The 26611-nt window shown below is 48.3% G+C and overlaps 1 protein-coding gene across 2 annotated transcripts in view; it reads right to left on the bottom strand.

Moving 5' to 3' along the window:
- MYO1E (myosin IE) overlaps positions 1-26611 on the bottom strand; it is a 541337-nt gene that overhangs the window by 290688 nt on the left and 224038 nt on the right. For both annotated transcript variants that reach the window (XM_085643738.1, XM_085643737.1), the window contains exon 4: positions 26005-26099. In XM_085643738.1, the coding sequence (XP_085499864.1) occupies positions 26005-26099 (95 nt within the window). The remainder of the gene's footprint in view (positions 1-26004; positions 26100-26611) is intronic.

The raw sequence follows: 26611 nt of genomic DNA, 5'->3' as shown, positions 1-26611 counted from the left end.
CAGTGCAAATTATGCATAACGTAACCAAAAAACGAAACAATGAGCAAAACAGCAGTGGACTCAGAGGGGTGATGGGGGCCTGCGAGCAGTGTTGTGGGAGGGGTGAGGGAGAGGCAAAGGGAGATTAAGGAAAATGAATCAACCGAAGTAGTGTTGTGGGAGGTGTAATGGGGAGGCACAGGGAAATAAAGCTATGGAAAGCAAATGATGCGACCGAAGTTTCTTTGCACAATAAAACAGTAGAGCAGTTAACGAGCAAAAAGAGAGCCAACTAAAGAAAAGATTTCTCTCTAAATATAAATGACCTGAACAGTAGGAACACATATAAGAGGGTCAGACCTCATTGGAGAATACACAATTCCAAACAAAGGGCCTACTGAGTGTATTCAGCAATGAAAAGCCAGCATTTCTAAAGGACAGCAACAAGAACCACTGCAAAAGATGGACGTTTTTTTCAAGTCATATCCAAGATACAGCATGTCTCGAAGATATAGCATGTCTCGAAGAGACAGCGCAAGCGCTGCCTAGGTGAGACTTAAAAAATTAGTCACATTCAGGCAATCTGCGAGATGTGTGCAGCATGTGTCCACCAATACTGTCAGTTTCAGGCAAAGTGTCTCGACAGCGGACTGCGGAGCTTAGTCTGAGTGGAGTAGAGTGCCAGGGAAGTCATGTCTATATCATGTGATAGCATTTGGTGCACCCACCCCTCCGCTGTCCTGATCTCCATGTACTGCACGAATGGAGCCTATATTTCCCTTGGTCTACTGGGTGCCGGCATAAGGGCCCAATAGTCCAGGAGCTACTCCCGTTAAAATTAAAAATCAGCCAACTAGGTTCTGACAGTGAGCCACACACAGGCTAGTTGCCCTCTGCAAGCCAGATGCCAAGCCAAGGCGTCAATTAATATACAATAAGAGCACACATGTTAAAGAGCGTTTACAGCAAACACAGCTTTGGGGAGTTAGTGTCTGGCTACAAAAAGGGTAAGTGTAAACAGGTGGGAGGGGAGTGAGGTACCAAGATGTGCACAACTGTAGATGACCAGACAACCCACTCCCATGATCATGGGTCTGCTTCTAGGGGAAGGAGGGAGAGATATCACGGCACAAAAAGTACGACAAGAGAGAAATCCCTTATATCTGTTTGTAGTACAAGATTGCCCCCACCCACTCACAAAAAGGAAGGCCTGCAAGGGCCCAGCCTGACAGGTAGCCCCCTATGGTGGGGGTGAGAAAATGACCAGCTTGCTCCCACCCAATTACATGAGGAGAGACTGCCAGGGCACCTGACCCCACAGCCACAGGCCCCATGTCGGTGAGGAAAAAAAGAAATTATGATTCATTAATGCAATTGCATGCAGGTGCTTTTCTTTACTACTACTATTATTACTATTACTACTACTACTACTATGAACAATAATAATACAACTAATAATAATAATAATCCTGCTACTACTAATACTCTTCATTAGCCAAGTCAATAGATCTTGCCATAGCAGACCTCCGATATTTGTATTTGTTTTTCTCAAAAATAAGCAATAGGTATTAAAAGAAACACAAAATAAAAATGTTGTAGTCCAAACGTAGCATCTATGTTTGAAAAATAAAATAAAAATAAACAAAATGATAAATTGCGAGAAAAAAATGCAAAAAATATTAAATGAAAGAAGAAATTGAAATAGGGATTGGCCTACCAACCTTGGCATAAGGGTGGGCTACATTTTAGGCAAATGTACACACGCATAATGCTGTCAATCATCGTAAAGAGATCCAATAGCAGAAGTGGGCTGACCCATTGCCCTGTGCTCTATGCTGTAGTGCGCAGAAGCAAAATATGAATGACACTTGAAACTGCCAGTTGACGAAAAGGGCTGATGAAGACACCCATATGTACACATGTGTGTCTTTTTATTATTATTATTTTTGGGGAGAAACATGCAGTTGCACAGACAGCTCTAGCCCAGACCTAAAAATGGCCCTTGTGCTGAAAAGTCTGTATACGCAGAGCTAAGATGTGCTCTCAAATATGACTGCTATGAAAACGAAAGTGACATGAGGTTTGCGTTGAAAGTGCTAAGCTTAAAGGCCATGCTTAACAAAATATTGCTTAGTAGATACTTTGGATAAACGGCCAATATTTTGTTGCAGGTTTAAGAAAGCACATTTTTAGTTTGTGAAGAAAAAAGCAGTAAATATAACAACATGCGATCATGACAGTGAAGCAAAACAACTGACTGCTGCTTTGCACTCTGCCTTTATTTTGTGACAGGCTTATGCATTCAAACAGCCAGCAGTAAAGCCAAAATAAGCACAATCAGCAATTAAAATGATATTGTGCCAACACATGCTTAGCTAGCACACACACACCCTGCCCCTCCAGAAAGCTACACTTCAGATTGAATGTGCAGTTTAACAAAAGGACTTCTTTATCTCATCACCAAAACCTAATGCGAACACAAATAGGACAATATACCCATCCTCAAAACACCATGCCATAGATGCAAACCATCCAAGCAATGCCAAACCATGAACAACACTTGAAGGACTATTGCTGATGAGAGCTGGACCTAAGCCCATGGCTCTCTTTAGTTCTGTAGACTTCTTTTTGATGTATATATGACAAGAGCTTTTGCAGTAGTCAGGTAATGTGGTCAGTAGCAAGAACTATAAAAAAGCACTCCATACACAGTTATAACAAAGAATCTATATTTATTGACCAATACAGTAAACAACTTCATTCTGTGTCTCTGTTGCAAACGAAAGGCAGACTCTATTGCCAAGAGCACCTTTTCACCCTAAATCACCACAGCCCTATAACCCTATTCAGCAAACCCCCAACATGTTCAGTAAATCGACATCTGGCATGTGCATGGCTCCTGAGGATGGTACCCCATTGGAAAAGCCATGCTCGGCAAAGCAAGAATGCATGAATTTCTCTGTATCCCCCAACACAGGCATCTTGCAGCGAATTATCCCACAGACCCACTCCAACAAGCCTGCATCAGTTCTTTCCCTAAAAGAGAAATCTTGATGGTTCCTAACACATTGATTCATGTCAGGCCTCCTAGTCCACCCTAACATGCATCTTCCACCCCAGCATGCATCCTCCATAACTAAGCACATACGGAGGCATGGACACGGAAAGCTCTGTGTATGTCTTTAATCCTTTACTACAGCCTCACAGGCAACCAACACACAATGGTAGAAGGTGCTATACAATTTCAAATACCATAAACTAACACATACTCTTTTTAGTTTTTTTTACTACAAAACAGTGTATAACGCTGCATGTTCTTTGCTTCCTAGACCCGAGAGCTTCCGGTAAAGTAGCGTGCATCGACAAAAACAACTGTTCTCCTTACATACTCAGGGGCCTATTTCGATGTCGGTCAAAAAGTCTCCGACCAGAGGACACATGCTTTCCGACCGCCATGACGGTTTAAATTCCGACCGCCTAATTTCAATGTAAGCAGTCGGAATTAAAACTGGCCAGTCATTCCGGCTATCTCTCGACGGGATCAAGGAGCCCGTGGCCAGTCGGAACCGGCACATAATCCCAATATGACAGCGTTTCTGTCGTCGGGATTACGATGCTCGGTTTCCGACAGACTTTCCATGCCGAGCTTTCCGACATGGAAAGTCTGTCAGAAAGTGAGTTTGAGGACTCTAGCAGGGCCCCCTTCTCCTTGCGGCCTCCGGTTGGAGGCTGAGGGGGCACCAGAGGTACCCCCCTGTTCAACCCTGCACAGTGTGGCAGGCACCTAGAGGTGCCTGCCACGTGCTGCGGGATGAACACAATCTCCCATTTCTATATGGGAGCTTGTGCTATGGCCGGTTTACAGCCATGTGAGGTTGCATCGTAAAGTATGCGGTCGGGACCGCCGACCAGGGGTCAGTCGGTCCCGATTCTGCGATGATGTCGGTTGGAGGCAACTCCGACCGACATCATAATCGGCCCCTCAGTCTGAATTTACAACCACAAGTCCCAGGCCATTGAGCTATTCCAAAGGGAGTGGGTGGGAAGCGATTGGGAATTGGTGGATGACAGGAAAAGCAGCACACAAGGCAGGGGGACAGGGAGAGAAGCAAACAGGCGAGCAACACAAAGCACAGTGGGAGGGGAAGAAGCACACGGATGAAAGAGAGCAACACGGAGAGTGGGGGATGGTGGTGGAAGTCCACGCATGAAAGACAACAACATGGTGTGAGGGGGTGGGAGAAGCACTAGAGGGAGACAGCTGGATAATATATGCACTCTCGTGGAGTGCTTAAGCAAAAAGTAGTTCCCTAAAAGTGGCAAGTGGAGTTACACAAGTAAATAGACTATGTTTCAGGAGAGGGCCAAATATATGATAGACAAGGAGACATGAAGGAGACAGAAGACAGGCACAAATTAAGCAAATAAGTGTGACAATAAAGCAACCATTAGTAAGGAATGGTCAAGGTGTATGCCCACCGTGAGTTCTTCGTTAGCTGATAATAAGTCTTTTTTTGAAGTAAGCAGCGGTGCCGTCTGCTAGGCTCACCTAACAAGACAAACACAGAACCCCAGAAAGCTGAAAAAGTGAGTGTGAATATTCGTTTATATGATTGTGATTTGCTTGAGTCCACCTAACAGGCTACCAGGTCAATAGCCAAACTATAAAATCGTGCAATACGTATGCATGTACTATGTCCAGTGTCATTAATTTTTGTGTAAATATGTATTTCTCTCTTGAATACGGTCCCAGAATAATCCATCCTACGTCTTGTACTGCCATGTGACATCCTACAAGGGTTGGATCACACTGTAGTGCGCCACATAAATAAAAAAAGAAATATATTTAAAAAAACAAAGACAGGATAGAAAGCACCAATGACGATTTTACGTGTGAATGGCAGTACTCACCTTGCAGGACCACACCATGGAACAGGCGCACATTTATTTCAAAGAAATTCAGGGCCTAAGGCCTGATTTTGAGTTTGGCGGATGGATTCGATTTGGGCCTATGTGGGCCACCTCCAAGAGATGTGTATGGGAGGGTCAATGATCGATTAGTGGTTGTTTCCCCACTCTACCCCCGTTAGCCTGTTCCTACCAGGATCTCCCACTCGTGGACCTATCATACACACAAAATGTATTCTGTGGGTGTGGTAGTGCTTTGCTGCACTATTTGTTGCGGTGTTATTTTTGAGAAACTGAATAAACAAATATAAAAAAAAGAGTTTGGCAGATGGATACTGGAATCTGTCCCATTTGTGTAACCGTCCGCAAAACTCTAAATCAGGCCTATGCCACAACCACGTCATGCTTAAGACACAATCACTCACTGAAAAAAGCTTCGTGAATTGGGTCAAATGACTTTGGTGTCTGCCTGGGCAACCCACAAACATTTCAACATATTTATTAACAGTCCTTTTCTTACATTATAACCGAGCGCCGTCTGTCTGGTACGTTGGTTCTAACCAGGCGCTGTGCTCTTTTAGCAGTGGTGCTTGGAGCTTCTGGTGATCCCCAGGGCTCTCCCATTCACTGGAGTCTCTTTCCTTCATAGGACACTCCATTTTGTTCTGCTCATCAGGGTGAGATACCACACGGCCTGCCCTTGCCATGCATACTCTACTGAGCCTTTAAGATCCTGACACTTTGTATCAGAGGACAGACTCCCTGAGTTAACTTGTAACATATTAAGAGCCAAGGTATTTCACAGGAAGCCACTGCTGTTTGCACCACCCACAGCGCTGCCAAATACAATGCTATTGATACCTACTAACCCACACAAGCCAATAAATGTGACTATTTCCAACGATTCCATTTCACCCAATAAAAATACCAGGTTGCCAAGCTGTGAGAATAGCCTAGAAACCCGGGTAATTTTAGGTCTCGTCTAGGCAGCGCATGCACGGTCTCTTAGAGACGTGCTGTTTCTAGGGTATGGGATTGAAAAAACGCCCATCTTTTTCAATGGTTCCTGTTGCTGTTTTGTATCCTCCCATGAGGACTGGCCCTCTTACATGTGTCCTTACCATTCAGGTTATTTATACACAGAGAGAACTCTTTTTTAAGTTGGCCTGTCTCTTTGCTTGTTAACTGTTCTGTTTACTTGTGCTGTGAAACTTCTGTCACATCATTTGCTTGTCCTTGCCATCGCTTTATCTCCCGTGCCTCCCCCCATCCCTCCCACAACACTGCTTCTTGCTTCATATCCCTTAATCTTTCTGTGCCGTCCCTCTCACTCCCCCCACAACACTCCTCACAGGCCCCCACCACCCCTCCAAGCTACTGCTCGTCTTTTTGTTTGTTTATTTATATAGCGCACTTGTCGTGGAAATTTAACCATCCCAGCTCATTATCACAGGATGTTGAGCCTGACAGCAGACTCAAACCAGGATCCCCAGCTCAGCAGCTCTCACCGCTATGCCAAATGGTTTGCCTAGTCATGTTGCAGGGTGCAGCACCCTATGTGACTAAAAGAGGCCCTGAGGGACACCCAGTGACAGCGTGAGATACTGCACCCTCACAACACTGCATAGGTAAAAAAACATTGGCACTTATAATGTCAATAGCTCCAACTCCAACAAATGCGAAACCTATTGCATTTCCAATGCTTGCTTATTTAATGTACATTGGTTTGTTACACACTGTTGCTGATGTGCTCTGTTAAATGAAAGACAGACAGAGCTGCCTTGTGATGGACGGTGAAAAAAATAAGTGTGGCTGCTAAGAAATAAGTGCCAGTCCAAGCACTAGCAAATACCGGCACAAATTAAGCACTTCTACTTGATCATTATGTGAACACTTTGAGAAGATTTGTATTTATTTATTTTTGGTTGTATTTAGTGATTTTTACAGTCTGTGCTGTACTGGCCGTATATATGTATGAATAGGTGAGTAAAGACTAGATACATGTGCGTGTATTAGGCTAACATCATAGCTCCCTCGATGTACCCAAGTCTCTGTGCACCACAGGGTCTGTCTACCTGTTCATATCTGTTTTACCCTACTGATCGGATCATGCAAGCAGGTGTCTGCGTGGCATGCAAATCTGAGGTTGTCTCTCATCTCATCTCATCTGTGTTTTTGGCAGTGGCTTCAAAGAGCAGCTGTTCTTCTTCTGAGTTTGAAACCTTGTCACCCTTGAGAGAGGTTGTATGGACACATGCGGAACAGACTTTGTACGTGTGCATATGCTCACATATGGGGGTTCGCGACTGCTCGTACCTCGGGGGAACAAATGATGCTGTAAGAGAAGCAACATTTCGAATCAGTTATTCTGTAAATAAAGCTCAATGCAAAGAAGCGAGCAGTCTCTTTGAGATAGAAAAGAAATAACCAAAGGGAAAGCGTTAAGGAGAACCCAGAGTACACTCTTTCTAGACCACAACTATATCACAAGAAGTACTCCAGGGGCCATATTACACACTATCGCTGTTTGCGCCCGGCGCACCTTTCAAAAGATGCGCCGGGCGCAAAGAGTGATAATGAGCCCCATTCTTGGTGCTAATATGGGGCGCATCCGTGTTTTTGCAGTGCAGGCAACACCCGCCGGCACTTTCAAAGGGGTTTAGAGATGGGGATGTATGGGGGTCCATGGGGCCCCCTTTAACCCCTGCAGAGGGCTGCTGTCAGGAGGCGCAGTGGCAGTGCGCCACCTTTTAAGTGGTGCACTGTCAGTGCCCCTCCTGAGGGCTTCTTTGACTCTGCACCCGCGCTTGAAATATGGCGCGGGGCAGAGTCAAAGTAATTCCCTCATTTGCATATGGCACGGCCCATGCAAATGAGGGAGCACCCTCTGTTGATAGCGCTGGCGCTTTAAGTGCGCCAGGGCTATCGGTATTATAGAAGGAGACGCACAAACATCTGCGTCCCCTTCTATAATACCAAAGTGCCCCGGGGGAGCGTAAATCAGGTGCAAACGCCCACTGCGCCCCCTGGGCACCATCTGTAATATGGCCCCAGGTGAGAAAGGAAAGGATAAAAGTTCCAATCTATTCAGGGGTGAAGGAAATGTTCCCTTCTTAGGACGTAAGCCCTCCCCGGCGATGGAGCCATCACAGCCGCCGTGCTGTTTACGGTCAGGGTGATAATAAAAAAGAAGTTACCATGTATCACCTTCATGTATTCGTTCTCCCCAGTGCTCAATTTGTAAAACAATAAGTGTCAGGGCATTTGCCAGGAGGCTTGCAACAAACATTGCCCTTCCCAGCGCTGCCAATGGGGGTACCGACACAATTACGAATCAGCACCCTCCTACAAGAGTGACAATTCAGCCTATTCCAGGCCCCCAAAGCTATAAGAATGACTGGGGCGGCAGTCAATAGGAATTTTTAATGTACATTGAATTAATGAACAACCGTTGTTGTGCTCATCTTTAAATTAGACAGACAGCGCCACCAAATGGCAGACTGTTACAAGCTCCGGCGCTGACAATTAAGTGCCAGTCCTGAGCACCAGAAACCATGGGCACAAATTAAGCATTGGTTCTCCCCCTACTACTTAATAATGGAAATACTCCCTCCCCACCATATTCAGTTTTGTCATATGTGCTCGCCAGATGTGCCGTGCATTGAGGGATCATACTTGTTGTTAGCTGCACTGCTTATATCCATCATATCTTCATGTCACAGCGGCGTCCCGCAAAATCCTCCGACTGGTCCCCACCCACCGTAGCAGTGATAAATCCACGTGTCACGGGGATCCGTCCTCTGTGGGGCGAGTTCCATACAATGGCCTGACAGGGGTTGATGAGCAGCTTGAGGCCAGAGTGATTCTCCTTCTATGAGGCGAAGAGGTTGCAATCCAGGGGCAATGTCATCGCCAACAAGCGTCTACGGTGATGTTAATGTGCCACCTACTGGAAAGAAACGTTCATACCAGGTAGCTACGGTGGCTGTGGAGGGATACAGATCCAGCTGGCTGTGGTTAATTGAAGAATTAAATATATCAGCAACAGAGCCATTGACAACAGGCGAAAAGCTGGAAGCGCAAATTAAGCTAACGTGCACCGAGGCACTGTGGTGGTGGAGGAGTGTAAAGGGTGGAGACAGTGCTTGGCTCTGCTTCAGATGCAGACACAGGTACTCCAGATTATAGAATGCAGATATAGGCACTGCTGGTCACTGGGCCACATTACAGGATGCAGATATAGTTACTGTAGATTACAGAAATTAGGTATAGGCGCTGCTGCTCCAGATTACAGGATGCAAACATAGGCACTGCTCCAGATTAAAGGATGCAGGCATAGGCACTGCAGGACACTGCTCCCGATTACAAGCTGCAGATACAGGCACTGTTGGTTTCAGTTCCAGATTACAAGAAGCAGACACAGCATTGCTGGTCACTACTCCAGATTACAGTATGGAGACATAGACACTGCTGGTCGCTGCTCCTGATTACAGGATGTAGAAGTAGGCACTGCTGGTCGCTGTGCCAGATTACAGGATGTAGACATAGGCACTGCTGATTTCTGTTCCAGATTACAGGATGTTGACACAGGTGCTGTTGTTCGCTGCTCCAGATTACAGGATGCAGATATGGGCACTGCTGGTCGCTGCTCCAGATTACAGGATGCAGACACAGGCACTGCTGGTCGCTGCTCCAGATTACAGAATGCAGACATGGGTACTGCTGGTCTCTGTTCCAGATTACAGGATGTAGACACGGGCACTGCTGGTCGCTGCTCCAGATTACAGGATGCAGACATGGGCACTGTTGGACTCTGGTCCAGATTACAGGATGTAGACAGGGGCACTGCGGGTCGCTGCTCAAGATGACAGGATGCAGACATGGGCATTGCTGGCCTCTGTTCCAGATTACAGGATGTAGACACGGGCACTGCTGGTCGCTGCTCCAGATTACAGGATGTAGACACAGGCACTGCTGGTCGTTGCTCCAAATTACTGGATGCAGACATAGGCACGGCTGGTCTCTGTTCCAGATTACAGGATGCAGACATGGGGACTGCTGGTTGCTGCTCCAGATTACAGGATGTAGACACAGGCACTGCTGGTTGCTGCTCCAGATTAGTGGATGCAGTCATAGGCACTGCTGGTCTCTGTTCCAGATTACAGGATGTAGACATAGGCACTGATGGTCTCTGTCCCAGATTACATGATGCAGACATAGGCACTGCTGGTCGCTGCTCCAGATTACAGGATGCAGACATGGGCACTGCTGGCCTCTGATCTAGATTACAGGATGTAGACACAGGCACTGATGGTCGCTGCTCCCGATTGCAGGATGCAGATATGGGCACTGTTGGCCTCTGTTCCAGATTACAGGATGCAGTCATGGGCAGTGCTGGCCGCTGTTCCAGATTACAGGATGCAGACATAGGCACTGCTGGTCTCTGTTCCAGATTACATGATGCAGACATGGGCACTGCTGGCTTCTGTTCCAGATTACATGATGCAGACATGGGCACTGCTGGCCTCTGTTCCGGATTACAGGATGCAGACATGGGCAGTGATGGCCTCTGTTCCAGATTACAGGATGCAGACATGGGCACTGCTGGCCTCTGTTCCAGATTACAGGATGCAGACATAGGCACTGCTGGTCTCTGTTCCAGATTACAGGATGCAGACATAGACACTGCTGGTCTCTGTTCCAGATTACATGATGCAGACATGGGCACTGCTGGCCTCTGTTCCAGATTACAGGATGCAGACATGGGCAGTGCTGGCCTCTGCTCCAGATTACAGGATGCAGACATAGGCAGTGCTGGCCTCTGTTCCAGATTACAGGATGCAGACATGGGTACTGCTGGCCTCTGTTCCAGATTACAGGATGCAGACATAGACACTGCTGGTCTCTGTTCCAGATTACATGATGCAGACATGGGCAGTGCTGGCCTCTGTTCCAGATTACAGGATGCAGACATAGGCACTGCTGGTATCTGTTCCAGATTGCAGGATGCAGACATGGGCAGTGCTGGCCTCTGTTCCAGATTACAGGATGCAGACATAGGCACTGCTGGTCTCTGTTCCAGATTACATGATGCAGACATGGGCAGTGCTGGCCTCTGGTCCAGATTACAGGATGCAGACATAGGCACTGCTGGTCTCTGTTCCAGATTACAGGATGCAGACATAGACACTGCTGGTCTCTGTTCCAGATTACATGATGCAGACATGGGCAGTTCTGGCCTCTGTTCCAGATTACAGGATGCAGACATAGGCACTGCTGGTCTCTGTTCCAGATTACAGGATGCAGACATGGGCAGTGCTGGCCTCTGTTCCAGATTACAGGATGCAGACATAGGCACTGCTGGTCTCTGTTCCAGATTACAGGATGCAGACATGGGCAGTGCTGGCCTCTGTTCCAGATTACAGGATGCAGACATGGGCAGTGCTGGCCTCTGTTCCAGATTACAGGATGCAGACATGGGCAGTGCTGGCCTCTGTTCCAGATTACAGGATGCAGACATAGGCACTGCTGGTCTCTGTTCCAGATTACAGGATGCAGACACAGACAGTGAGGATGGGCACTTGCGAGCAAAGGACCAACAAACCCTTCAGCAGCACTCAAACCCTTCAGCAGCACTCACTCACCCGTCCTATACACTAAAAGAACCCAACAACATGTTCTTCTTAATGTGATCGTTTTTTAGGTTTCGCCTGACCCAGCGCATGCGCTGGTCTGGCGAGACTTATTGAGAGGGCTCCAAAAAGTGCTACCAGGCCAGCCTAGAGCTACAGTGCATGTGCGCAGGCGCGCCGCGCTTTTATCGCGATTGCTTTCACTTTGGCGGCCGCTTTGATGTTTGATCGCGTTGATTTTCGCGGCCGCACGGCCGCAAGGCATAGCCAATAGGTCTCGCTTTTGGGACCATATAAGTATTTAGTTATGCAACTGTTGCACGGCTAAACACTTATAAGGTCCCAAAGGCGAGACCTATTGGCTATGCCAATGATTCTCTGCCTTTGGCTCTGAAGATGCACGCGGAGGAGGATGCTGATCCCTGCTCACGCTTTCCGAAAGATCCCAGCTTCCCTCTGCATAGCCTCATAGTGGGCGGTATTTACCGGTGGAGACACCTCTCCCTTTGCCGAGGCCCCATTAACCAGAGATGTAGAGGTGACCATTGTGCGGGGTGTTTGTGGGGCTCCTGTAGGGCTCGGCGCTGAGCGCACACTATGTTGGGGTGATTCAGCATGTGCTCCAATAGGCCGAGATATATTTCGAGTAATGTGTTCAACGGTTCGGAACAGGAAGATCTTTCTGACTCATTTTTAAACGTACAAAGCAAGAGCAGAACGAAAAAAAAAATGCAAGTCAACCCCAGCCCTTAAACTGTAGCTTTTCTGCCAGAAGATCAGAGCGGCACAGATCAGTTTCAGTGGAAAGCGTGTGGTCCTTTCACTGAACAACAGGCAACGACGCCGCGTACACCATAACAGATCCCTCCTCACTCGTAAACTGGCACCACAGCGCTGGGTTCACTGACTTGGCACTAAAGGTGTATGTATGAACCCACCACCTTCTGACCAGTGAGGGCGGGGCCGCCGGCTCACCCTCCTGCAAGCAACCACCAGCGTACAGTCACCCAAGGCATTCCATGGATTCCACTGAAACACTGCGCCCTGCTCGGTGACACTGCAGAGGCAGGTGGGGAGCTGGGATGGAGTTTAGCGCGGGGTGTGAACATAGCACAGGCGGAGCACATCTGATCACAGTGGCATCTCCACACCTGGCCCTGCTGCTGCCAGCATTGTACATCAGGCCGTGATCTGTTACACGCTACAGGCAAAAATAGAGCTGCCCACACCTAGCTTAGCCTGTACCTCAGTGCTTGGCGAGCAGACCTCACCCTCGGTACACCCGGCAGCAGGGAGGCCTTCTCGTGGCCCATCAAAGACCAGTCCACATGAGATCTCTTTTTGATCTTCTTCACCACTCTAGTGTCTGCTTTGCAAAGGACCGGCTGTAATGCGACTTCCTTAAAGGATGGTAATGGCTGTGATTTACCAGCCCTGCCAGAGGTATCCCCTCAGTTCTCTCCAGAAGAATCTCCCTTAACCAGCTTCCAGCTCAGCCACACAATGCCTACAATGTCTTCTAAACCAGCCCAGATAGGGTACTTCTGTGTCCTGCGGTGGTACCCGAGGGAGAGAAGCTACACTGAGGACGGTGGGCGTAACATGACTGAAGATTCTGGTCTTGGGAAGATGTGGCTGGAGAGGACGCCCATCCAGCCAGAGCGCGTAAGCAATCTACAGGAGGCTTCATGATCGCACTGCTGACCGGTCTAACCTGTCCATAACCAGCACTCCAGGGAGTCAGTGACGGACATGAGGGCTCTAGGAGTGGAAGAGAAGGATCCCCGCCTTCGGGCAGTGTTTGCCGTCCAGTACTTCTGGCCGAGCAAGACTCCTGAGCAGTCCCACCAGTCTGGTGAAGCTGCCTGCACCTGTCTGCTGGGACAGACAGAACCGGTCTCTGGACACTGTGGAGTGGAAGCCCGGAGATGAGAAGGGCCGGTCTGCTGGTGGCCACCAAGAGAAGGCAGCAGCAGGGACAAGGTAGGGGAAGAACCTCTGCCCTGGAGCCTGTCCTGCTGGATGGACAGACCAGCAGGATCTGACCAGGAGCCGGGCGGCGTGAACGGAAGCCGCAGATGGAGGCTTACAGTATTCGGACAGCTGGGCTGTGTGGACAGTGGCAATGGGGGATATGCCGGGGTAAATGGCTATAGGGCCAAGATGGAGAACTGGGCAATTTACAGAGGCTGGGCTGGGCTGGGTCCCTGGAAGGGAAGAGCGGAAGAGGTGTTCCAGACTGAACATCAATTTATTCATAAGTCTCATAGGATTAGCAATGCCAACACGTATAATCACCCACCACAACAATACAACGCCACAGTCCAAAAGACTTTAAAATGACCAATACCGTTGGTTCAGGTTCAGAGGCGGGAACAGTCTTCACTAAGTGACAAACCCTTATTCACAGACAGTCGGAGCTGAGGAAGGACCTCCTCTTCTGGTTCGAGGTTACCGTATAGTCGAAGGGTCTGCCCCACGTGATATGGTGCAGACCAGTGTGAGGCTCGTTTCTGACATACCCCCTGGCTGCCCCCATGCCACGTGCTGCCCACATGCACGTCCCTGGATGCCTACTAAAGGTCATCATGGCCGACAACAGAGGTGGTTCGCATGGCATCGCCATGGTCTGTGAGTGTGTGCATGGGGTGGGGTCAGTGCAGGTGACGTGTTTGCGCCAGGCACGCTTATGTGCAAGAAACTAATAATTACTTTCATGTGAGCATACAGGTGCACCTCCATTGCAAACATGTTTATGCCGTCTTAGAACGAAGATGTGCAGTTTTCTATGTCCATGTGCGTGAAAAGTCATACATTCGGGAGACATCCATTACAACACGGTCTTTACACCACGATACGTTTACAACGTGGCCATTACAACGCAAGCCGTTACAACAACTTGCGCTGGATGGCGCTATACACCAAGGAATAGTATGATTTACTATTCCAACACCTTCCCTACTGTTACGTAGACTGGAGTTGGAATAGTAAATCCTACTATTCCTAAGTCCAGCACCTCTACTGCAAGTAGTTGTAACGACTTGCGTTGTAATGACATCGTTGTAAACGTATCGCGGTGTAAAGACTGCGTTGTAACGTCATACATTCCATACATTCTGTTCACAGCGCACTGGGCCCTCGTGCAAGTCTACAGTGGGTCACAAGCCACGCCTACCGTAGGGAAGTCCCGTCTCGTGCCAGGGGGTGGATGGGCAGTGATTACGGTTCATGTCAACTGTTGTCTCAGAGGTATAAAGAGCTGCGTGAGCAGATCTCAGAGGCCTGCCTTGTGGTCATTTGGTTGTATTTGTCAGGACAGCGCTACTTTACCCCCGTACTGTAAATGTCATCATGCCGCCTCCAGCTGGGACGGGCATCTAGTCCACGCAGAGTCGGCCCTGCTTCATGTGCGAGCTGCCTCTCTGAATGTTACACACTGCCTTTCTCCTAACAGATGATGGGCTGTTCTGTTTACTTTCCCTTTCATTTCTTCGTCTACCGCAGGCAGCCAGGTTCTGAAGGGTGAAGACTTACCCATAATGCCTTTTTAATGAATGTAAAGTAAGCCTCAGTTTCCTCTGAAGGGAAAAGAACCTAAATATGGAAACACGACAACGCCAGAAAAAGAGAAGTGCCTATTTCCAGAGTTCCTGGATTTAATTACACAGCTGTGCTCATCACATCCTTGGCAGTGCGGGGCTGGCGTCCTCCCCACCAGTCTCATGACACTGGGTCACACTTGCGTCCTTTAAGTGGGGACCTCTTCAACACTTCCCCGCGCCTTCCTTCCTGGTGGATTTCTAAGTTGAATTTTCAAAGTCTAATTTAAAAAAAAAATAACATATGAAAGTAGCTTGGTGATACTTTGGTGAAATCAGGACAGTTTATAATGAAAAAAACCAGGTATCACCATATACCACTATCACCCTATCACAAGAAGACACTGACACGAGCCAGGACACGGGGAGGGCATGATGACTATATGATAATAATATAAGGGTTCATCACTGCGTGGTGTACAGAGCTCCGGGGCAGGTCCCTTCACTCTCCTTACCTGATCTACACCGGGATTTAGAGACTGCGTTTCTCTGTTGGTGCTTTGGCCTCACAAGGAGTGAGAAATCGCTATACAAATACCAAGGCGATATAATATCATGCAATACAATCTTAATCAGTTTTTTATGGGGAGATAGATGGAATCAATAAATGATTTATTGAGGGGCAAATTCTTAGCCCCTAAACCAATAATATCTGAACAGGGGTTTAAGCACTCCTAGCGTGGCATTAGTAAGGCTTTTGCTATTTTCCTGAGAGCCCGATGGCGGTTCAGGAAGGTAAAGGAAGGGTTGTCAACAAACTAGTATGATCTACTCCCAAATCCGATCTCACAGTAAGAGGGTACTGGGCTTAAAGTAGTGTCAACCAATCGGCGTGTCCCGGAAGGGATACCCGGGACGAACCTTGGGATCAGGTAATGACAGCCTCCTTGATTGGTAGCAAGTAACGTAAGGTCAGAAGCAATGAAATGACAACTTTGAAAAGACCCCTAAAATCCTTCTAATTGGCTGGTAGGAAAGGTCAATTATAGTCTATTTATATAATCTGCTCAAGATGAAAACTGAGTGGACTATGGTCACTTTGAGTTGGAGTAGAAAGAGTGGAGCAATCCTGGGCAGAATTTCAAGGTAATTTAAGTCTCTGTGCTGATCCAGGGATCATGGCTCACCAGAACTGCCTTATCGCAAAGATACCCAAAGTGTAATCCGTGTATATGCAATGTGCTATTATTTTAAGCCGATCACGACATGTACCCTGTGGGGCGGCTGTCAGCAGATCACTGGATGTAACTGGTACTAGGTGATGCATTACAAACAGACACACCATAAAATGAACAAGTTGAGGGAAGATGTATAAAGCCATCCACGGAAGGGAAACTCAATTCAGTTTTAATATGTTCATGCTCTCTCACAAAAGCTAGTGGTGTCCCTCAGTTAATCATTGGTCCTGCCGCAAAGTTCGGTGTGTAACCCAAGGTTCACAGGTTCAAATCCTGGTAAACCTGGCTCACCTTTCATCCTTCTGCGCTTCATAAAAGGAGTGCTATCCAGATTTGTGAAGCCAGTGACAATGTACATGTTGTACACCTCAAGCTAGAATGTTTCCTGGCGCTTAATGTGAAGTACTTTTACAGCCATATTCAATAGTTCGCATTTATTCAACCTCAGAGCAATAGATTTGTGAGTCCGTTGCACTGTTCATACTTGTGAAATGCAGATTCACACATTTGTTGCAAGGGGCTCAATGCACTAAGCTACTTCACTGGTATTAATATCTCTTGCTACTTACAATGCTGTAAGCGGCAAGACTCTGGCACCAAATGGAACACGCATAGCTGCCAAGGTTTCAGATTGCTATGTGTGACACTTTCAGAATTTCAGTCTAATTATGAGTGACATTTCAACATCTAGGAGTGACACTTTCTCACGGGCAAAATCACTCAATAAAGATGAAGGAAACATATAAATACCAGAAATTACACCCATTTGATTATGGGGAAACCCTAACATCTTGAAACAGGTGCAAAGCAACTGATCTTTGCGGCATGCTTTTTAACCCAATGCTCAATTTTATGGAGAGTCAAAACTGCTACTAGACAAGTTACTATCGAGCAGGGGCTTTAACACCCATGTCTAAGTCCATCATCCTGTCTTCCCGCTCAGCCACAGGTGCGGCTGAACCACAAGTAAGAAAATTATCTCTATCGCAAAAGCAATAGCCCACTGAGCGGCCTACATAAAATACAGTTCCTGATGTCAAGGTACACGAGTCTCCTGCAGGAACTTTTACACCCAAGCACACCACCCCGTCTCTCAGCTCAGCCGGAGGTGCGGCTGAATCAAAAGTAAGAAAAGAATTGCCGTGGCTCAAGCAAAAACCTTCTGAGCTGTCTACATAAAATACAGTTCGCCATGTTGTAATGTTAGGGTACACGCTCTTTGGTGTCTGCACTACTATACGGTGAGAGACAACTCATAACTGCCACTCACAGCCGGCATCAAGGGTGCTAAGTGTTTAGCAAACAAGCATTTGCAATGCAATAGGTCTCGCATTTGTTGGAGTTGGAGCTATTGAAACTTGTAAATGCCAATGTTTTTTAGTTATGTTTTTTAAGTGGAGTGATAATTTAAAGAAAAAAGTGCACACTATACCATACTACAAGCTTCTATAGCAACTGTACAGTAAAGCTAAGGGGTGTAAATGGATGAATAAAAATACGAAAAAAAGATTTCAAAATGCAAGATGGAATGTATAGATGGTGAGTATGCAGCACCCCCACCTCCAGCGCCTTGGGGGCCAGGGTAGGTGCAGCAACCCCCACCTGTAGCACCTTGGGTGCCAGGGTAGGTGCAGCACACCCGCCTCCAGCATCTTGGGTGCTAGGGGAGGCACTGCAGAACAGTGATGGACGTATTGAGGCGTGCTGGGGGAGGGCCGGTGGCCCTGGGGAGGGAGAGGCTGGGGTGGGGAGCAGTGACAAGGGAGGCTGGGTGAGGATGTGGGGTGGGCCAGGGGAGGGCCACTGTCCCTGGGGAGGGAGAGGCTGCAGGAGGAGGAAGTGGGAGGGAGTGACGGAGGAGGCTGGCTGAGGATGTGGGAGGAGAGCGCATGCCTTGCCTGGAATGGGGAACAACCGGGGTCTGCCGAGGCACAGAGACACACAACGCATCAGGCTGGCACACACACAACACACCTTGCACACACGTAGCCTCGGGCTTACACACACACCGGCACACACACAACTTGCACACACGCCGACACTCTCCCTCACACAACATGCTGACACACGCACACCATAACGTGCACACACACTGACACTCATGCACACACTCATACTTCCACACACACAACTTGCACACACGCTGACACACACACACCATAACTTTTGCAGACACTGATTCGTGCTGAAACCCGCACGAACATTACAATGACACAAACACACACACCTTTTGTGAGTGCACTGCTCCATGGATGGACAGACTCACAGACCCGTGTGTGTGACCCTAGCTTGAGCTCACCAGCGTGCGCCCCCACTGACTGCCCTCATGCACACACTAACGGGAGCACAGTGTCCTCATTGCACAGTTGCGCACATCAACGGGAGCACACTGTCCTCGTACACAGTTGCACACACTATGCTTGCAGTCCGTCTATCCCTGCCACCAGATGCAGGTGCAGTGGACAGCGCCTGGGGCCATCCCACCCTTGCCACGCCCCAGAAGCCCCCACTTACACTTTCGGCGCTGGGTCAGCCAGTTGCTGGTGTGTGGAATGCAGATCTTCTGCAGGGGGGTCTGAGTGAGCTCCCCAGCCCGGTGGAACATCCTCACAGCTGCCTGGTGCAGCTCCTCTCTCCTGCTAGCACCTGGGACTGCCTCTTGGCGCCTGTGCTAGTTGGCGCTAGAGAGTCTTTTGGCGCTTAGGCGGTGCGCAGTGGCCCTCGCTCGGGCTTCTCAGCTCCTGTCGCTGTCTCTCGGTGACACTCCCAAATAAGTGGAGAGGACCGGCCCTAGATGTTGGTTCTTCCTGCATTGGACATGGCTGCGGGCGCTGTTTGGAAGCCTTTGGCATCTGAGGGCACGCGGATGCTTGTTGGGACTTGCCACCACTCCCTGGATCATTGGGGGTGGGGGGTGGTTGTAGTTCATTGGGTCTGTTTGACCCCGAATGATGCCGATCCCCACTTAGTAGCGCTTCCTATCTCTTGTTAGTGCCTGTGGGGCTTTGTGGCGCGCTCCCCAGTGGTGGCTGCTGCTCTTTGGTGGCCACTGGTCCCTGTAAAAACATCTCTTATCTTTCGGTTACGTTTTTTTGTACTCCTTGTGGCGCGTGCCCGTTTACAGAATAGACATGTTATTGTTTTTATAAAACTGCCTTTCAAACTGCGATCATCGTCTGTGCATCTACATTTTTAGCTGGACGCTGACAACCATGTGGGCTGTCCTGTCCAAACTCACCCCAGACAGAAATTGAAGTGCACGGACAGGGTCTGACTGGGACAAGAAAAGGCACAACCGCCAAAATAAAAGTAGCAGCTATTAAAGAATCAGATACCTACAAAAAAAACATTTGCAATGTAATCAGTCCGATTGCATTGCAAATGCTTAAGTTTAAAACTGAGCGTGGCACCACTTCACGGACACCGCGCTCGGTTTGTTTATGTATTTCTTAACTTTAACACAGAGTGCGGTGCGCTTAAAGCGGTGCCGCGTTCAGTTTGAAGGGAGGCAGCGGACGAAGCAGGCCGCAGCTCACTTAGGGACTCAACGGGCGTGGTCGGTACATTGCGCTGCTGGCAGGGCAAGGGCCCCAGGGTAGGCACACGCGGCGCAACAGTAAACCAGTACCTGGCAGCATCGAAGAGGCCGTGCACCCTCCAGGTTCCACCAAGCGAAGGATAAAAAAGACGCCATGAGCGTGCACATTGGCTGACCAGGCGCAACCTACAAGAGACGCCATGAGCGTGCGAGCGCGCACATCGGCTGTCCGGGCGCAAGCTGAAAGACACGCCGTGCGCGCGCCCATGTGCTGTCCGGGAGCAAGCTGATAGACGCGCCGTGAGCGTGCACATCGGCTCTCTGGGAAAGTGCACATCTCCTGTCCCCCTTCCAAACTCAAGTCGACGACAATAGATCTTGCTAGCGAGCAGCTGCACTGCATCACTAGGCGAGACCTAAAAAGAGTCAACCCAAATTAAAAAATTAGCTATAAGCAGTCTGCCCAGGTCGGCCGCTGCTACCTACAGTCCAGTTATTTAGCCAGCGTCCCAGATGAGCTGCCTAAGTAATGAGTTAATTCACTAACTCATAATGACAGCCGCGGGCATCGATTGGGGAGGGTCGGTAATTGTTTGTCTGAAGACAAACACTCAGTTTAGTTTGTACACACTGGTCGGTGCCCAATGACCTCTGAAGGATTGACTCACACAGCAGCCCCGCCGCTCGGCCTACAGATAATTAAACTGATCAATAAATGCAAATTATATCATCTAGCAGATAACCTCACACTCTCTGACTCAGTCTCAGACAGGATGAAGAGTCAGAGCAGCCCTGCCTGCAGATTTTTTTGTCTGAAATTCAGATCAACATCATGATCTCATTAATTTTCAGCGTGCTTGCGGCTCGGTGCGAAGTACACACAGTGATTGTGATAGAGACTATTTAACTTATTTACCGCACAGTGTGGCAGCAGCGCCAGTCCAGACTGCCCAGTGGCGGAACTTAGTTGACGGGGACGGGTCACGGCGGGCGCACTGGCTGGCACATGACATGATGACCGGCTGCAGCACCACCAGTCACTCTGGCAGTCGAGTCAGACTCCCCTCCGCAGCGCCCACGATGCCAGTCATCATGCAGGGCCGGGGCCCGGCGGGCCGAGGTGATCATCATTATGATCTTCTGACACTAGTCATTGTCAGCCAGAGTAACTGTGACTCGCGCTGCCTGCCGTCGTCCAGTGGGGCGGGTCAGGGCTGCGCTGGCTGCCTGGTAGAACCCGGCTCAGGTAGCTCAGCTTGGTGGAACTGGCTGCGCAGAGACAGCCAGCAGCAGCTGCTGAGGCAGCACTCACTCAGTCAGTGCAGCTCAGCTGCATCCGAGCGCACCGCACGACTTCACTCCACGAGTGAGCGCGCCTTCTCTGCCGATGACCTCACTTCCTGCAGTGTGCAGGAGGACCGGGTGAGCTGAGGTCACATCCGAATAATCATGGGCAGGTCCCGGCGCCCTGGTGAGTGTGGGTTGTGTGTCAGTTTCACAGCCTGCCGCGCAGCACCGGGAATAATAAAGCCAGGCGGCGCGGCTCAGTGAGGCCGCAAATTGTAACATTTAACTGTTTATGATCCAGACAGAGCGCTCAGCGACCTACTGGCGGCAAGTCTGCTGAGAGCAGCAGAGCCGACGCTGTAGTAGTAGCACCCAAGACAGTGGCATTAAAAATGCGTGACAAAGCATTTCAGTGCGGTGATGCGGAACACCACACTGAAATGCGTTAGTGTCACACGTGATGCGTGATACTTGGCAGGACTGAGCACGAAAACTATGTTATTACGGAAAGGAAGTGTGATGCAGAGAGTGCCTCCAATTTACTGGATAAGGAACTTGCTGGGTTTGTAGGCTATGATGGGAACATACACTGACATTTTAGAATACTGTGGTTCTTGTATAAATAAGAAGAAAGCACAAATCTACCCACACCAGGTATGACATAAGCTATCATAACATCCTTCCACATAATCGCAAGCATGTGGAATTAAATCCCACAAGAAGATCTGCCTTGGTAGGCTCAGACCCAGCTGAGTGAAGTCCTTCTGAGACCCCTTTGTGCTGGCCATGTCTTTGGAGAGACAGCTGGCCAGCAGGAGCCTCTCCGCAAGGGTGCCAACGCCAAAGAAAATAATAAAGTGTGCTACGAAATAACCAAGTCTGCACAGTGGCAATATCAAATAAAAAGCAAGTCTGCTGATGGACACGTTCCAGGGAAAGCCATCTTGTTTCAACTTTCTGCACTGCACAATACGACTGTGCCTTTCTCAGAAGACCGGAAACGTACAAAGGACTCATGCGATAGATCTATTGCCCACTGGACATCTGGAAGGCTTTCAAAGGATTAAGTTATTTCTAAACCTGAATACAAAATCAACAAATCAGCAAAGTCAAAAGGAGAAGAACTTCAATCTGATTATTATAAGCGTTACATACAGTGATGTTATTGGAAGCCCATGTATAGAGAACTGGATTCAGTGAGACCACAGTGCACAAAAGTGACTTGCATAATATCCTCTTCCCAGAAAGTATTTTCAGACTTTAATAGCAATCTTAGAGAGACTTGGGCTCACTTTAGAGTAATTTTAGAAACAGGTACTTACGTCTACCATTTTAAAGCAGACTTAAGGGGGCCTATTACGATGACGGTCGGAAAGCCTCAGACTGCGACCGCCATCGTCTGTTTCAAATCCGACCGGCAGATAAAGATGCAGCTGGTTGGAATTGAAATGGGACGGTTATACCGGCTGGATTTCGAAGGCTCAAGGAGCCCATTGGCCAGTTGGAACAGGCTCGTAATGCCAAATACGCCCTTGGGATTACAATGCACGGTTTCCGGAATGGCTTCCATGCCAGCCTGTCCGACATGGAAACCATGTCAGAAAGTGTGTTTAGGGGCCCCCAGCAGGGTTCCCTTGGGTACGCGGCCTCTGATTGGGGGCCAAGGGGGCACCTAAGGTGCCCCCCTGATGATCCCTGCATCCCGTGGCAGGCACCTTGAGGTGCCAGCCACGAGGTGCAGGGATAATCCACACCTCCCATTTCCCTATGGGAACATGCATTACGGCCGGTTTACGGCCGTAATGCATGCTCCCATAGGGAAATGTAGGAATGCGACCGAACAGTGTTCGGTCGCATCCTAATTAGGCGGTCAGGTTCGCTGACCGGGGGTGTTTTGGTCCCAGGACCGAGTTGGTGTTGGGTGAAAGCAATTCCCCCCGACATCGATATTGGCCCCTTAATGTTAATTCAGAATCCAAGAGCGAGTTGGATAATCAGGAACACACTTATACACTGGGTAACTTGGAATTTCTGTAGTATTGAAACTGTAATCCATGGGCCCTGCATCTCTACAAGAGGTGGGAACAGAGGAGTCATCAGATCCTGGACCACACCATGTGATTAAACAGACAGATTCATGGAATTCTGTACAAAGGCAGGCGATTGGACAAGAGGATGCATTATATCCTGCACCACACGAGGGGACGGGACATGAGTATTCACAATGTCCTTTTTAAGGATCAACATTCGAGGTGGGACTTGAAGTTCTGCACAAGGAATTCTCATGGACTGTTGAGGTTTTTCCACCCATTTTTTACTTTCAAAATCAAGTAAAACATCATGGGACTATTTGGATATATATATCCCGATCTCATACCAAGAGCCATTTAACGTCAGACTTTTTCTTACCAAGAAATAAAACATTTCATGCCAATTCTGCTTAACACAGTTAGGATTGGTAGACGGTGTGCCCAGGAAATCCCACACAGACCATAAACAGTGCTTAACCTCTTTCTGGAGGGGTGAGGAGTATATCATTGCTTACTGGTCTGATACCAGGAGCCGTTTTCCACTGGCAGATCATGTGTGTATGGAATGGATCCGTGCACATGAATCTGTTCCTTTCCAAACCGGGCAATCATTTTTGTGTACTTGCAAATCTGAATGATCCCAATGGCCCCCCGGACTCGGCCCCCCCCCACCCCCTCCCCCAGGGTCTTCTACCAACTGTAGCATCCCTCATGGAGGACCTAAGGAAATACGGCTGCATCACCTCTACTCTGATAGGACTCCACTGGCTCCACTTATCAGCCAACACCATCTTCAAAACCAGCTGCATCGCCTACAATGGCGCCTCTGCCCATCTTGCTGACCAGCTAACCACCTGCGGTGGCAGCTAAGACATTTGCATCAGGACACGATCAGACCAGAGATGAAGATGTGCAAAACAAATGCAAAAGGTCTCTTCCACTCATGTACCCTGGGTCTCGAACGACATCAATGCAGCCATCAGGACCACCCAGCTGTGCTCGAGTTTAAGAATGAGTTGAAGACACGCCTTTTTAAAGAACGCTACACAACGACGAAGCAAAACCCCGCTCAACTCTCAGGATCCTCCTCACCTTGAATCACTCAAGCTACTCTATCTCTGGGCTAGGCTAACACTATAAAAATATCACAGACAGGCCCACATGAAAAGTGGAACTTGCAGGAAATGTGGTAGCTAATAGTGTAAGCTCAAGCCAGCAATAAACCATAGCCGATATCTAGCTCCTCCCTGAACGTTTAACACTTATTAATTGGTTTGATATCTATAACACTGCCCTGTTTCAATGTCTTTCTTAATTATTGTTGATATTTGTGTGTTGATCTAGACCTGCACCCTCCCTCGTTCCATGTGTTCAGTCCATGCGTCTGCCCGCCCTGTAGCAGGGTTTCCTCCAGTGGGCTCATAAGGAGTCAGACAGGAGTATAAAGCTATTTTTCTCTAAGATCATGTAGTTGTTTACAGATGTGGCAGCTCGTGTCCTTAGGTTGGTTATAAGCATTTTCTTTGAGAAACACCCTTGGGCACATCCAAAAAAAGATTTGAAAAGCTTAGTCTGCAAGACCAATAGCTGTCCTGCACTTTAAAAAAAGATGTTTGTGCAATTAACCCGCCAAGCCTGGACACGAAAAGATTCACTGAACAGTAATCATGGAAGGCTGAGAGGTCGCATCAGGTTTGGCAGAGCAGGAGAACCATCATACATCGTCAGGTTTCTCTGTCTAGCAAATCCAGGACTCCACCACGTCATTTAGAGATGGGGAACCCGCAGGTTTCCAGTGACGAAGCCTCAGCGGGTCTTTATCCGGCAGCCTACAAGCCGCAGCGCACCGGCTAGTGAAAGTAGGCTTCTCCAGGTTAGGGAGGGTCTTCATACATTCATTTTTCCTGACCAAGGACTACTACCAAGCAAGGCCATGTGGTCCCATGGAGGAAGCAGCACAAATATTCATGACCTGCAGGGAAATAAGTCCCTACACATTAGGACATGTCTTTCCTGCTCCTTAGAAAAAGAAAAACTTTGCCGAGTGAGCCACCATGCCAACAGGCAATGACTTTTGCAGAAAGTCCTCAGGCCATGTTGGTAGTTGCACTTTCAGCAAAAATTCCTCACCGACATGACTTGTTACTTTGCGTACAGGAGGCACGCTTCTACGGGATGGGGGTCTTCACAACCCAGTAGCTTGGCACGCACCCGCCCACATAAAGAAATCAACACTTTCGTTTTATCTGATACCAGGTTAACACCACTGGCCCAGAAGCCCTGGGTTCTTCTGACTCTTTCCAATTGTTTCAATGGAACTAAATGTAGCACATCCCAGAGTCTTCGGGGGGAACTTAACTATTAGCGTCTACCTGAGCTCCACCAGAATCCTATGAAAAAGTAACGCACTGTTACATTTCCGACGAAATATAAATCCCATAGGATATAATGGGATTTATATTTCAGCGCAAGAGATTTGTCACTGTTGTGACGGAGTTACCCATCCGCCACGATCTAAATCAGGTCCCAGGTCTGCAAAATCATCATAACGCATGTTTTATGTGTACAATTGCTACTATAATATTAAAAATGACCTACAATTGACTATAAAAAAGTGAGGCCTGTTTCCAAGTATATACTTCTCAATGCACAAAATCAGTTATTACTACTACTATTGCATTAGCTTGTAGATGATGGCACGGGCTTGTGTCTGCACTATGTTTCTTCTTTGCACTAGGGACATAGTATTCGATTTACTGAAAAACAATATCCTTGAGAAGTCGCGAGCTCCCGCCGGAACTGGATCCTGCACCGGTCCGGAGAGTGAAACAGCGCACGCGGCGCTGCCCTTACCTGATGATGACGCACTGGTTCTCCCTGTCGATGATCATGTTTCTGTACATGTTGTCTGCCAGAGCATAGATGTGCGGAGGGTTCTCGTATTGTGCCTGAAAGGGAGACAAGCACACATCAAAAGGAGGACCAGAGATCCGGGTCAGTTCTGGAGACAATGCTTGTTGCAATTAGTACCTGTAAATAAATTGTGCTTATGTCTCAATTCGTATTTTTGGAAATGACACAGAGTCGCAAATCGATTGCTCTTTGGTCTTAGGGCAGCAAATTGTAAAAGTGCACAGAATAAACACAATAAACAGTTCAGCAAAAAGTACCAAGGCCTGATTGGTCCACAAGGATAACTGCAGTGATAAACACGGGCCCGATCTATGGATTAGCAAAGTGGAGCATAATGCAGTATTATTGATGACAAGGGATGGCATAGCCCAGGAGGGAAAATACTGCATCTAGTCAGAGGTTTACGCATCCTGTTCACATCAAGGCAGCGTTTCATAAAGGCGTGGCATGGCGCTGAACAAGATGGCCGCTTAGTTGGTACACTCACGGCTTTCCCAAAACTAAAGTTTTAAAACGCATCTTAAAGTCAAAGAATGGTGCCGTTCAT

This window comes from Triturus cristatus, chromosome 3_1 (genome assembly GCF_964204655.1).
Source record: "Triturus cristatus chromosome 3_1, aTriCri1.1, whole genome shotgun sequence".
Lineage (NCBI taxonomy): Eukaryota > Metazoa > Chordata > Amphibia > Caudata > Salamandridae > Triturus > Triturus cristatus.
This window is presented reverse-complemented; position numbering and strand designations above follow the sequence as displayed.